The sequence below is a fragment of the Barbus barbus genome (genome assembly GCF_936440315.1).
Source record: "Barbus barbus genome assembly, chromosome: 21".
NCBI classification, from domain to species: Eukaryota; Metazoa; Chordata; class Actinopteri; order Cypriniformes; family Cyprinidae; genus Barbus; species Barbus barbus.
In genome coordinates, this window is record NC_136749.1 from 25,520,994 (window position 1) to 25,534,468 (window position 13,475).

General features: G+C 35.9%; 1 protein-coding gene across 2 annotated transcripts in view; it reads right to left on the reverse strand.

Moving 5' to 3' along the window:
- Nucleotides 1–13,475, reverse strand: part of LOC306887020 (zinc finger protein ZFPM2-like) — a 162,393-nt gene that overhangs the window by 74,839 nt on the left and 74,079 nt on the right. For both annotated transcript variants that reach the window (XM_079444478.1, XM_079444479.1), the window contains one exon: nucleotides 10,400–10,518. In XM_079444478.1, coding sequence (XP_079300604.1) covers nucleotides 10,400–10,518 — 119 coding nt within the window. The remainder of the gene's footprint in view (nucleotides 1–10,399; nucleotides 10,519–13,475) is intronic.

Genomic DNA, 13,475 nt, shown 5'->3' on the forward strand with positions numbered 1-13,475 from the left:
CCTTTAAAATCTTCAAAATGCTGCCCATGGCGCTTATGCTCAAATAAAATAAAGTATCCAGTTTGTTGCACACTGACTAAAAGGAAAGAGCCTTTGTCAAATGATGTCTATGTGGATGTATCATTCACAAACTTGACACCATGAATTGTGACGCGGCGTTTAACGGTGTCTTCGCCCTGATTGTGCTAAACTATGTAGCCATCACTTCAGTCACAAAGCGGTGGCCGCTTATCGCTTTCCCTCCATATCTGTTTGCCTGTTTGGGACATGCAGTGATGAAGAGGAGAAGGGGGAAATGTCAGGTTCACTTGTAGATCAAGTCGAGCATGTATTATCTCAGCTCTAGTCATCTGTGGCCCCAGCAGCCGCTGGCGCTGTGAGGAGAGAACACCCCCCCCCCGCCGTTTCCTGTCAGAGAGCTGGAGACGGGCTGAGAGGATCCCTCCGAAAGAAAGAGAGAGGAAGAATAAATCCCAAACACCCCTTTGCTGTGAGGTCGTGACCTCAGGTCCCCTGTATCCCCTCAGGCATCACTAGTCCCACTGTGTGTTACAATAGTTTCATTAGCAGGGTGAGATCAGATGAAAAATGGGCATTGAAAGGATTCAAACATGAGTCTAGAACAGGGTTCCAACACCTTCTGACCAATGAATTTCCAGGATTTTCCATACATTTTTTAGTCATTCATAATTACTGAATAAGTTTATTGAAAATGTATATAGACACTACGAATACACTCAAAAAACTAAATATATAATGACTCACATTCAGCACAGAAATTTTCATAATTTATTATTTCCCAATTTTAAATTTACCGGACAATTTCAGTTTTTTCATGCTATGACTGATGATTGTCTAAATCTATGGAGATCTGTGAATTTCCGTAGAATTTTTTCATATTTTAAGCACTTTTTTTTTTTGTATTTGTAGGAAAATTTGTGAAAATGCATAAATAATTTAGATATACACGGTTTCATCAGGTAAGATAAAATATACAAATTCTAAATTATATGGCTTTAGGCCAAACATATTATTTAATATGTAAGTATTATTAAAGCTTAAAGCCTTATTCAGTTAGCCAAAATATCTGATACTGAACCACAAGAATTCTGTGCAATTTTATCACATTTTCTGTGCTGGTTGTGGGGCAATATAGTCGAATTATGGGGCAAATAATTCAGATATGCATATATGTTTTGTTCAGATAAAAAAAAGTCATGAAGTTGGACTACATTAGATACATAAAACATTATCAATTAATATCTGATACGTTACAAGGTTTTATCAAATCTGGAAGTGCTATAAAATTAGCCAAAATATCTGATAAATGTACATTTACGTGGTGAGAGATTTGCAAAGCTTTCTGCAGAATTTTGTGATTCAGTATTATGACAGCAGTCAAGTATATCTGATTAGTTTAATTTCATCACACTTGAACCTTGACCAAACATTTCAATACAACTTACTAAATCCCCAAAAAATCTATATCTCTACATTGATTATAAAATTTCATATATCTTTAGATCATAAAAAGCATGTTAATCCTGAATTCACAGCAAATAACAAAACTCAACGTCTTCATCTAGCACAGGACCTTCAGTCATATCTATAAAATATCTGGCATTTAATAATCAGTGAGGTAAACATTCTTCAAAGGAATATCCTGATTGAGTTAATTCCAAGCTTTTTAGGCTATCATCACTGAAAAGTACAAAAGCAATAGCTCAGTGAAAGCCTATATGGCAGATTTTATATTTAGGCACGCTGTCACACAAAAACAAATAATTTTTTGTTTATTTCCTATTTCACTTGCACTTGAAAAACATTTACTAATCTATTAATTTATTGGGTTTTGACCCATAGTCATTTAAAAATGCACACAGCTATTAAAGATGACAAAGAACCTTGGACTGCAGATTCTGTCATTATGAACACGGTGATTTGAATATGAGAATGTACTTTATGTTGAATTCTAGCTTCTTGAAACGCAGCAGCAGAGCACGTAATTGGTAAAGCTGCTGAATCAAAGACATGAATGCTGGACCTCCTGTGTCTTTACTCCAGGGTATAATAACCCCTGATGCTTAGTTAGCAAGCTTTATATTTATTAACAAGATCTATTCAAATAAATATGACTCACAAACGACTCAATAAAAAGACACTTTAGAGTCAAAATTGGACTAATTTACTTTTTTAATACACAAATATGGTCTTATTGTTATGTCAAAAGCAGAAAGTTTGTCTTTTTAAACTTATTTCAAAATGTACCATCTGTCATATAGAGACCAATTTTCACAATCCAATTCCTTATGAATAAAATCCCCTACTCTATAGTTTAATTTAGAAATACGAGATATTACAGAAGTATGATGGGTCGTGAACATTGCTTCATGTTGATGTTAAAGGACATAATGTTTGAATTTCTCTTTAAAGCTGGCTTCAAGTCATGTCGCAATGATTGCATTTGGGAAATGAGTGCACATGAACGTCACAACATCATCATAATTAGCAGCAGGACATTCTGGATTTCTGAGCACCAACTTTCTGCTACGTGAAACACACTATGTGAAAGATTTCCAAAAGATTCACCCATCTAATGTGCATGCATTGCTGATTTGCAAATTGGTTGATTTGCTGGAAAATGAAAACAAGGGTAAAGAAATATGAAATCACCCAATGTGTCTTCCTATTATGACCAAATCAGTTGATTGCACATTTGAATTTATGATTTCTGAAATTGCTGAATAATTCTGAATTGCATTAGTCTTCACAGGCTAGAACCCAACAAAAAGCTATTTAACTGGACAATGAGTAATAAAACTGAAAATGTTTAATCATACTCTCAGAGGACATGGCAAACCTCATGTTGATGGAAAAAGGTGCATCAAACTTAAATTAAGTTCTGTCAGACTCTTGAATCATTATCATTTCAGTTTATAAAAACTATATTCTGAACTTAAGATGCATTTTAGCGATTCTAAACTACTTCTATTGCTCAAAATAAAGTTAGACGACCATTCAAAAATCTGAATTGGTAAAATTCTTTTATATTTTTGAAAGAAGTCTCCTATGCTCACCAAAGCTGCATTTATTTGATCATCTATTAAAACAGTAATATTGTGAAATATTATTACAATTCACATGAACTGTTTTTCTATATATATGCTGATTTTTCAGCATCATTACTCCAGTCTTCAGTATCACATGATACTTCAGAAATCATTCTAATATGCTGATTTGCTGCTCAAGAAACAGTTTTATGTTAAAAACAGGTGTGTAACCTAATATGTTTTGTGGAAACCATGATCCAGTTTTGTTTGTTTTTTGTTTTTTGGTTTTTTTCAGGATTCTTGATGAATATAAAGTTCAAAAGAACAGCATTTATTTGAAAATTTTTCAAAAACTTCTGCAACATTATAAATTTTGCTCACCTTAATGCAGCTTTGTTGAATAAAGTATTAGTTCCTTACTGACCCACAAACCCTTGACCATAGTTTGTCCTATAGACCAATTTCATGTAGACGTCAGTTACGTCACTCGCAGCTGCACGTGCATTGTGGTGGCAGAAACATGGGAACAAGTGGAGTGAGCCGGGAAAGATCCACAGAATAAGCGATACAATGTATTGTTGTGCCTTTGGATGTCAGAATTGGAATGCAAATAATATTCATAGAATACTGTCATCAAAAATGCCATTTAAAGCTAAATGCAGACGTTTAAACGGGCTAATGGATGAAACCTGCTATGATTACTCTACTTTTAAAGCATAAATTTGATTTAAACAATTGGTCTACATAATATTCACATATACAGTACATAGGGAATATATTATATTTGCCCTACAGTTACAAATGAAATACTGTTTAAACCTATAACATTTTACATTTAACGTTACCTATTTTGATACACCATTCTTTGAGACATTTTTTCTCTCGCAAATACAACTTTATATTTCGTATTTCGGACTTTATAACTCGATTTAACTCAACAATAGAGAGTTTGTCTGTTCTGAGGGGGAAAAAAAGCAGATGTGTGAGATATAACTCAAAAGAGAGAATGACGAGTTGATTTTTCTTATCCTAATTGTGAGATATAATCTCGGAATTGCGAGAATAAAGTCAGAATTTTGAAATATTGAAATTGAAATTTTAACGCTGCTGCCACTGCCAGATAAAACAAAAAAACAAACCACGACAGCTGTGGTTAAATGAGATAAAACGAGCGGACTGGACAGAACAATCGTCAAAAAAGCTTGCGTTTGCAAGCAGCGCACACATCAGAAAAGGTTCAATAAAGTATTGTCTTTTGTTGTTATGGGCACGTCCGAAGATTTCTTATGGATCTCAGTACTATGTCGTGTATGAAATAATGTCTGTGTGCATGTGTGTAAAACAACAAACTGACGATTTATATGCTTATGTGTAATTTTTATATACATTGTTATGAGTAATTGTGGCTGGAATAATAATGTAGCTGTAAAAATAGTTGCCTGCTGAAATTGAAATATATATTATCTTCATGACTAGATACACGGTGAGTTTGTCTTTACTATAGACGTTAGATGTGAGTCACTCAACCGGAGGGAATCCTGTCAGATCGTCCATCCTTTGCGTGAGTACAGGTCGGCCAATTACGTCCGTTAAAGTTAACCTTTTTAAAAAACGCGGTCCCGGACAGTATGCAGGTATGCAGCCCTTACATATGCAGGAATTCCTTAAGTTATTGTTAAAAAATAAGCTAACAGACTTCATAGGTAGCGTTAGATCTTTCTGCCACCACCTAAACCCACAGCCCACAGAAAAACGTCACAATGTTTACTAACATGAAAAGGGTCTATACTGTTATTATTTTCCAAGCAATCTTAAGGTTGTTTGCCTGGTGGACAATAAAACCCCATCGATTTACACTGTGCCAAATATAGCGAACAGGGCTTTTACATGCCCTGTCATTTTTCCCACTCACCCTCAGTCAGATGCTAAAAGCAGAGCCATTTTCATTTCAGCAGTCTGAGACGTCAGCGGTCTAGTGACTTGTTAAAGCCCAGCAAAGTAATTGATGCATGCAATCGCAAATTGGTTCCCCGCCTAAACTTCAGGCCTATTATTTCATTAGATAAAGCCACATTTGGGTTGCCAAAATAATTTTTGTGTCCAACAAGGAATTAAAATCCCGTTAAAGCTCATGAGCGGGTGACTCTACAAACGGGGAGATATTCTCTCTGATAAATATAGCCTCAGATGTAAATAAGATCTATAGGAGCACGACGTGCGAGTTCTCTTGCTTAAGAGCAAATAAACCCCACTTGCATATATAATTAGATGTAAGTGTAAATAAATGGTTATGCATGTGCCAACACGAGGATGATGTTTGTCTGTGTGCGTATGTGTGCGCTCCACTCTCAAGTCCCACTGATTCGTCTTTCCAGCCATGTTGAATCCTCTTTTCTTATCAGAGCAGTGCAGGCCTGCATCAGGCGCTCCTTGCTATGACAGAGGCTACAACAATAGGCATGCGATACCGCTGCTTAGCGCTGCGTTTCGGAGGGGAAACCTGCCACAGGCACAGATTAACAACACACACACACACACACACACACACACACACACATACACACTCTCTCTCCCTTTCAAACACACGCACCCACTCCCACAAAATAGATTGCAGCCACCAAAACAAAACATTTTTCCAAAGGCCCGGCTCTTGATTAATGAAGTAATGACAAGAAGAAAAATATAATTTCGGCATGAAAAAAATCCACTGCCACTTGTTCAACTTTGGGACGAACAATAAACCTATAGGAGGAGGAAGAGGACAGCAAAGAGGAGGAGATAAAGCCCAATGATGGCTGGAATTATTCCTCCCGCTCATTCGATACACTGGTTCATGAGGAATTACAGCATAAAAACAATCCAGGAGCCCAGCTGACACTGGTTCATCCTCTGACGGGTGCAAATGAAGACAATAGCACGTAATTTCTGTCGCCGCGGACACTCCACAAATACAAACACAAGCTACATGCACCAAAAGAGTTTGACTGCTGGTTTAACGCTCATGCTGGCTCATGAAACCTCCACGGAGGAATCTGGATTGCTCAGAGGATCCTCTTTCGTAGCTCAAGAGACTCCAGAGTTCTCTTCATTTCAGATGTTTCTCCTACAATTCCTTGGGAAGAATAAAAACAGACTTGGAATCTGAGCAGTTTAAGATATCTTCTGAAAGTCTACGCAAGACCTTTCTCAGGAGAAACATCTGAGGAGCATTTGCACTCAATTCTGGGAGAAACTAATTAGATAAAAATACTTTTATTTGAAAATGTTCTTTCCTGTGGGTGCCCTTGAACATACTAACTAATGGTCAACTCAATTTTTGTTTTTCAAACTACAATAAAAAAAAAAAACTGTAATGATGACGTCAAACGAGACACAAAACTGCTGAAATCTAAAAACTCTTCATGCAATATTTACCAGGGTTGTGCAACATTCATAAATGAATTGAGAATGCCTTTCCGATTTCATTTCAATTGAGGTAGCAGCAAATTGTAGAATTAAAATGAGATGAAACTGAAATAAATTCATTTAACCAGGTATTATTATTATGTTTTACATATCATACAAGCTGCAAATAGCTGCAAAATCATTCCACTTTAAATATTCCAATTCAACTTCTTTTTGGATGTGGCCAATTCAATTCAAATTCATTCATTCATTTAAAGGGAACAATGAATTTTGCACAATCCTGATATTTACTCAGAAGCAATTCAAAATCATAAGTCATCCAATTGTCAGTACAATTAGAAGAACAGATTGAAAAAAAGAGGACAAAGATCCTGCTTGTTTATCACCGCTACTTAAAGCTTTTTAATTAGAGAAATGCTCATTCATTAGATGAACATTGAACTAAAAGCCATATTTAACTAACTGCCATCTTGGAAGGGGCCCGTAAATCTGCAGTTCATTATTAGGTTGTTTCCAAATCAATTATTAACACTTAAAATGGACACTGGCAGAGAGAGAGGCGCAGAGCCACAGGCCGCAGTCAGGGTTGAGTCCAGGCCCAGTAATTACTGTGATGAAGACACCTGCTACTCAATAGCTTTGACCCACACCGGCCGCTCGGCCCCCAGATGGCAGACATTTATGTCTGAGTGTCATTATTAATTTGTGTTAATTTGGTGGGGGTGGACGGGCTCGTCGCTCACCTGCGCAGGGGCTGCTGGGTAATTGAGCTCTAATGGCCTGATTGATCGGCAGGAGAGGAGAGAGCTCTGGCAACTATCACTCAGACGCTGAGAGGAAGCGCTCTGTAGACACAGCAATTCAAACATCCATCGGACACTGACACCACAATGTATCTTCAATCAATTTGCATGTCATTTTGGTCACATTTTAAAGAATGACTCTGTTAAAGCAGCCTGTCTCACAATTTTATTCACCTCTTCAATCATTTCAATTCCTCAATTATTTCTGACCTGGTGTAAGAAATATGATATAAAAAGAGTGTCCACTTTCACGCTAGGTACGATTCACTGTTCAAACAGCTTTTGAAGATCCGCTCTAGACTGTTAAATCAATAACTGCAATCATAGAGAGAGACGACTCACTGAGTCGTGAATCATTTGGATGAATCGTTTGAATGGAACGAAGATGGATGGCATCCAGACTGAGGCATCTGATGAGTTTCATGTGTAAACACGGCAGAGCGTGGCATCGTAAACTCCCAGAAGCACTCTGGTTTCCACTGACTTCTCCGTACATCAGATGTGCGATGTGCCCTCTGCACCGATAAGCCCTCATCATGTGACCCTATCTCTGCCCCGCAGATGCCAAGATCTCTCTCACTCGCTCACTCCAGGAGGGCGACATCTATCAGTTCTGAATGCTGGATGCCCCCCAAATGCCTGTCCTACTTCAACATATATAAGAGACGGACACACTAGATATTTCTATTTACTTTCATACGCACATTAAAAAAATATTGGCATCAATGGTTCCATTACTATCTAACGTGGAACCTTTCTATTGCACAAAAGGTTATTAAAAAGTTATTAACTGGGAATAAGCAATATGACCAAAATCTTATTTGAAAATATGATTTCATGATAAGAATATATATATATATATATATATATATATATATATATATATATCATTATATAGGTTAGGCTGCCATCACTTAAGACCTAATGCATGGATACAATTTATATATACACCCGGTTTCTTTCCCATTAGTTTCTGTTCAATTAAAGGGACAGTCAACTTAAAAATAAAAGTTCTGTTATCATTTACTCAACCTCATATTATTCCAAACCTGTTTGACTTACTTTCTTCCGTGAAATGCAAAAGAATATATTTTGAAGAATGTTGGTATCTAAACTGTTTCGTTCCCATTGACTTCCACTGTATGTACAAAAAATACAATGCAAGTCAATGAGAACGGAAACTGTTTGTATACCAGCTTTATTCATTTTTGGATAGACTATACCTTTAAGACATTACTGACCATGTTTACATGAATATTCATCAAGACATTTTTCTTTCTTTTTGTAATTAACGATTCAATCACAATATCCAGCTAAACAGAACTAAATTCTGGGTTTGGGGGTCTTTCTGTAAGCGAAAGTATTGCATTGAGTTTTTATCTCTTTTTAACATCAAGCATGATACACACTTTATTTTCTCATTCATGCATGCTTTTTTAATCACTCTAACACATCAGTACCTTTAAGTCCTGCACTGCATGGATATATTTAGTTGTTGCAATAAATATCGGCATACCATATTTTTGAGCAGCTGACCTTGGTTAGGAAAGGTATGCATATTTAATTTGAGATGAAGAATAATTAATAATAAGGTTTCCAATTTTTTTATTTTTAGAAGTCTTAAACATGCAATCATAGTGAATGACAAGAACGCAGCACTAAAATATAGTGTGATTGGCCCATCCAATCATCTGAACCAATGCTGACCTGCCTCAGCATGCTGACTACATTCAGTCTACTAACATTGACATTTGTAGATATCATTCTTCGATTTAGCCAAACACATTCAAATCCATAAACCAGCAGTCAAAAAGACACCACTTGAGATTCAGTCCATATCATACATCTTATATCAGCAGATTCTGCCTTTCTCAGATCAGACACTAAAGAGGGTGACACAGGTGAATTGGAAATTCAACAGAGTGTTTAACCACCACTAAAGGGTCAACATTCATGAAGATAGAGCTTTCTTTCCAAAGACATCACATCTAATTCAACTTCAAGGTTTTTCATGCTCCTCTCTGACATTACATTTACTCACCCTGTAAAACATCACACAATGTTTTATAAATCATTGCTTACAATGTTTTGTTCTCTTTGATTTTAAAGGAATAATGCACCCAAAAAAAATAAAAAATTAAAATCGATATTTACCCACACTTACAATATGCAATTCCAAACCTCTATGTTATTTTTACAGTGAAACACAAAACTTCCTCTTCAGGTGTACTGTCTCTTCAAATATAGCCAATATTTGATTAAATTAAACAAAGATATTCCAATGTGTGTGCCCTTTCAAGGGGCAGTACGGAAAAAGAAAAGAAAAAAAAAAACAGCTCAAAAGAATGAGAAAAAAATTAATAAAGTTATAAATTAGAGTAATCCCAGAGAATGGGGCCTTAGAGTCCAAACTCCTCGCAGACTTTTCCTTACGTTTCTTAACAGGATAAATATGAGATTCGTTACAATTTTTAATAACTATTGCTTAATTAATCCACATTCAAAATGGAATGTTAAATCCTAAAGGATTCCTCTTTCCGCCTGTGTAGTTCAACACTTTCCTCTTTTTTGCACTTTCTTTAACGGCTGAAGGTTTGTAACCACAGCTTGAGCCTAACTGGAAGAATCAGTGAGAACAACACAAAATCTAGTAATGTAATATCGGTCAAGAGTTTAGTAATAAAATGTGCAGATGAAATGGTTAAAAGTACAAAAGAGGTCAGTTTGAGGTCAGTTTGATGTTCGAATGTAAGTAGCACTGGGTTATGATCTATATGTAACACAATTAACATCTGTTTATGTTCAGTAATCTTTTTCATATGTTAATATGCAAATGATGGACTTCAAAGAAAATAAGCTTCACCCTTTAAAACAAACAGCTTCATGTACTGATTAACAAACACCGAAACTCTGCTAAAGGTGAAGAGTGTAATTTCTGTGCTAGCAGGATTACAAAAAAAAAAAAAAAAAAAAAAAAAAAAAAAAAAGAAAAGGTTTCCAAAATCTTCCCAAACTAATGCCATTGGTTCAGCCGATTCGGCAGATTCTTCCATTTCAGCAAACCATTTAATTTAATTTGGTGTAGTTAAATGGCATCCTTCATCCATAACCCTCATCAACATTTAACTTGAGATAACATACCTGAGCATCTGTGTTTAGCTCAATTTTTCCCTCGAAAGGCCCCCATGTGGTTCCTACAGGAAGCTGCTGGCGACTGTGAATTCGTCGTTCTCCATCTTTGTTGAACAGGTCCAGCTCTCCTGTGAGAAAGAACAGGGCAGTCAGTCAGTGTCACAAAATAAAAGCTTCAAGCTGAGTGTAAATATATTTAAAGTGAGTAAACAACAGCATCAAAACTGCTAAAAAAAAAATGTCCTTAACTTTTTATGCCTATATCATTTGTGATGAGTCTACACTGTAAAAAAAAAAAAGAAAAAAAAGTTGAGCCAACTTAAAATTTTAACAAACAGATTTTTGAGTTTTCTCAACTTGTTGTTTTAAGTTTATACAACAAAAAGTTGAGAATCTCCAGCAAAAATAAGTTGGTTGCCTTAAAATTTTAAGTTTGCTCAACTTTTCTTTTTTCTTTTTTTTTTACAGTGTATACGCAGCAAGAAGTGGATCAAAAAAGTGAATCAAAGTTGTCCTAAGACAAGAACGCATTTTGGGTTTAGGTTTTAGGACAACTTTGATGAAAGGTTTTGATCCACTTCAAATGTTGTATATATAATATATAATGTACATATATATATATATATATATACACTGTATAAGAATTTGGGCGAATGAGAAAGAAATGGAAACTAATTAAAAAAAAATGAAATAATGTATATATAAATTCTAACAAAAAACTAACGAACAAATAATAAAATAAGAATAAAAATAAGAAATTGGAAATAAATACATAAATAATTCTCATAGTCATATCTACAGGCCAAAATATCAAAGAAATTGGGTTCTTTGGGTTCTTGGCGCTTCTTCTAATGTAAACAATTAAGCAACAACCTAGAAACCATCCAAAACACTAGCAGCAGGACATTTGCATAAAAAAATAAAAAATAAAAATCTCACTACATTTATGAATAACAATCACATCAACAATTATTCTGCCAAATAATGTAGCTCATTACCATAACAGTAATATTGTAGGTATTTCAGTAATTCACTGCATGTGTGATGATCACTGAGTTTCTGTTTCATAAAAACCATGATCTGAGGATCATAGCATGTTTTCCTGCCTCTTCTATCGAGTGAGTGCAGTATTTGATACAGACTCCAGCACCTGTTCTCAGAGCTGATGGCGATCAGATGGAGCGTGTCAAACCGCTGGGATGCTAACTCCTCTTGAAAGAGCGTCTTTCGCTCTCTGATAAAACCTCACTGAGATGTTACAGGCTTACCGGCTGGCAGCGTGGGCTCTAGTTCTGTTTTTCCAGGAAGGGGGCTGAGGCCTCTTGTTAGTGGCGCGCTGAGCTCGGAGTTAATTAACCGTGTCACGGGATAGCACAGCTAACCCCGCGAGTTCCCCAAGCGCCACTATCTAATCAGTTAGATTTTGTGTGCTTTTTTAGGACAGTGATTAATCAAACAGTTATTATAATAGACTGCCTGGTCATGACTCTCGTCTCTCGAGGGCTAGGGGGCTCTTGTCACGAGGATCTCAAGAGCAGACTTCCGGTGGGTTTTCATGGCGATGTTGAGAGCTTTTTGGGGCTGACCTGCGACTAAGGGAGATTTATCCCTCGGAGCTCGAGTGCTATCTGCTTTATCTTCCCGCCAGCGTCCTGTTCGGCTGTGTCACAGCACTCATAACAACAGCAGAGCTCTTTACAGTGAGGCAGGGACTGAGAATCTATACCACGCTGAAAATATTTATGTGAATTGTTTGCAAAGCTCAGATGTTTTTCCTAAATTTCAATACACTAATGAGAATTACTGAAAGAGTCCAGCTTTTAAATGAATATGTATAGAATAGCCCATGCTTTTGGATTGTAGACTTTGGTATCTTTGGTTTGAGAAATTGTTGAGACAATCTCTTCTGAAATTCTAGAGAAGACACTCTCAGGAGAAACATCTGAGAAGCAGGAGACCACCATTTGTTCTCTTTCTGGGAACAGAGACAATAAAGAGATATCACTTGTGATTCTGTCAGTGTCAGTCAGTGTCTGCAACACTCTGAACACAACAAAGGTATTTCTGTAGTACAGCATGTTTCATGACCTGTGCTAAACAGAAGCTGGTTGGTAGATGATCTTCAGCATGGTCTTTGTGGGTTGAAAGCAGTACAGTGCTGATTGAACTTTAAAATGACCTATTCAGCTGCAGATATCAGCTGCGTATCTGTGACACACTAACATACAATAATTCCCCTGCGACTGAATAAACATCTCAATATCACGATTCCCAGACATTTGCTAAATATCACAATAACGCATGACAGAGACTTCAGCAAGAGCAAATGAGAATTTAAAAAGATAATTTATAATAAGGTAACATTAGTTAACATGATCTAACAATGAAAATTGTTAGAAAACTTGCTAATCTAAAGTTCTATTTGTTAATATTAATGGACCTGAGCTGAGATGAACTAACAATCAATAGCTGTTTTTTTAATTAAATAACCTAAAACAAATAAATAAAAATACTATAACAAATGCTCATTGTTTGTTAATGTTAATTAGTGCATTAACTAACATTTCCTAATAGGACCTTATAGTAAAGTGTTACAAAAATACCACAGTATTACCAAGATATATTGAAAAAGTATTATGGTAATATTATGATTTGTACTGACATGATCTTTGACAGGGGAAAAAAAAAGTTTTTAGGGCTGCACAGTGTTAAAATTATGATCACAAGCAATAAATGACTGATAATGAAAGAGAAAAAATGTATTCTATTTTGCCCTTAAAACTAATTCAGTTTAGGCATCGCATCATTATAATATACAGTTTGAAAAATAGCCAATATTGACAGATGCCGATATACTGTATATCAATACATGATGGCATTTCACAAAATGGTTATTTACGTAGTGAATTATGCATCAGCACATGCCTTAAAGCATGAAAATATGTAGCAAAAATGTAATATTTGACAAACAACTACAGACAAAGAGATCAATCAAATTGATTATCCTATTATTATTATTATTATTAGCCTCTAAGCATTATTTACCGAACCACACTGCTAATATAGAACAAGGTAAATGAACACT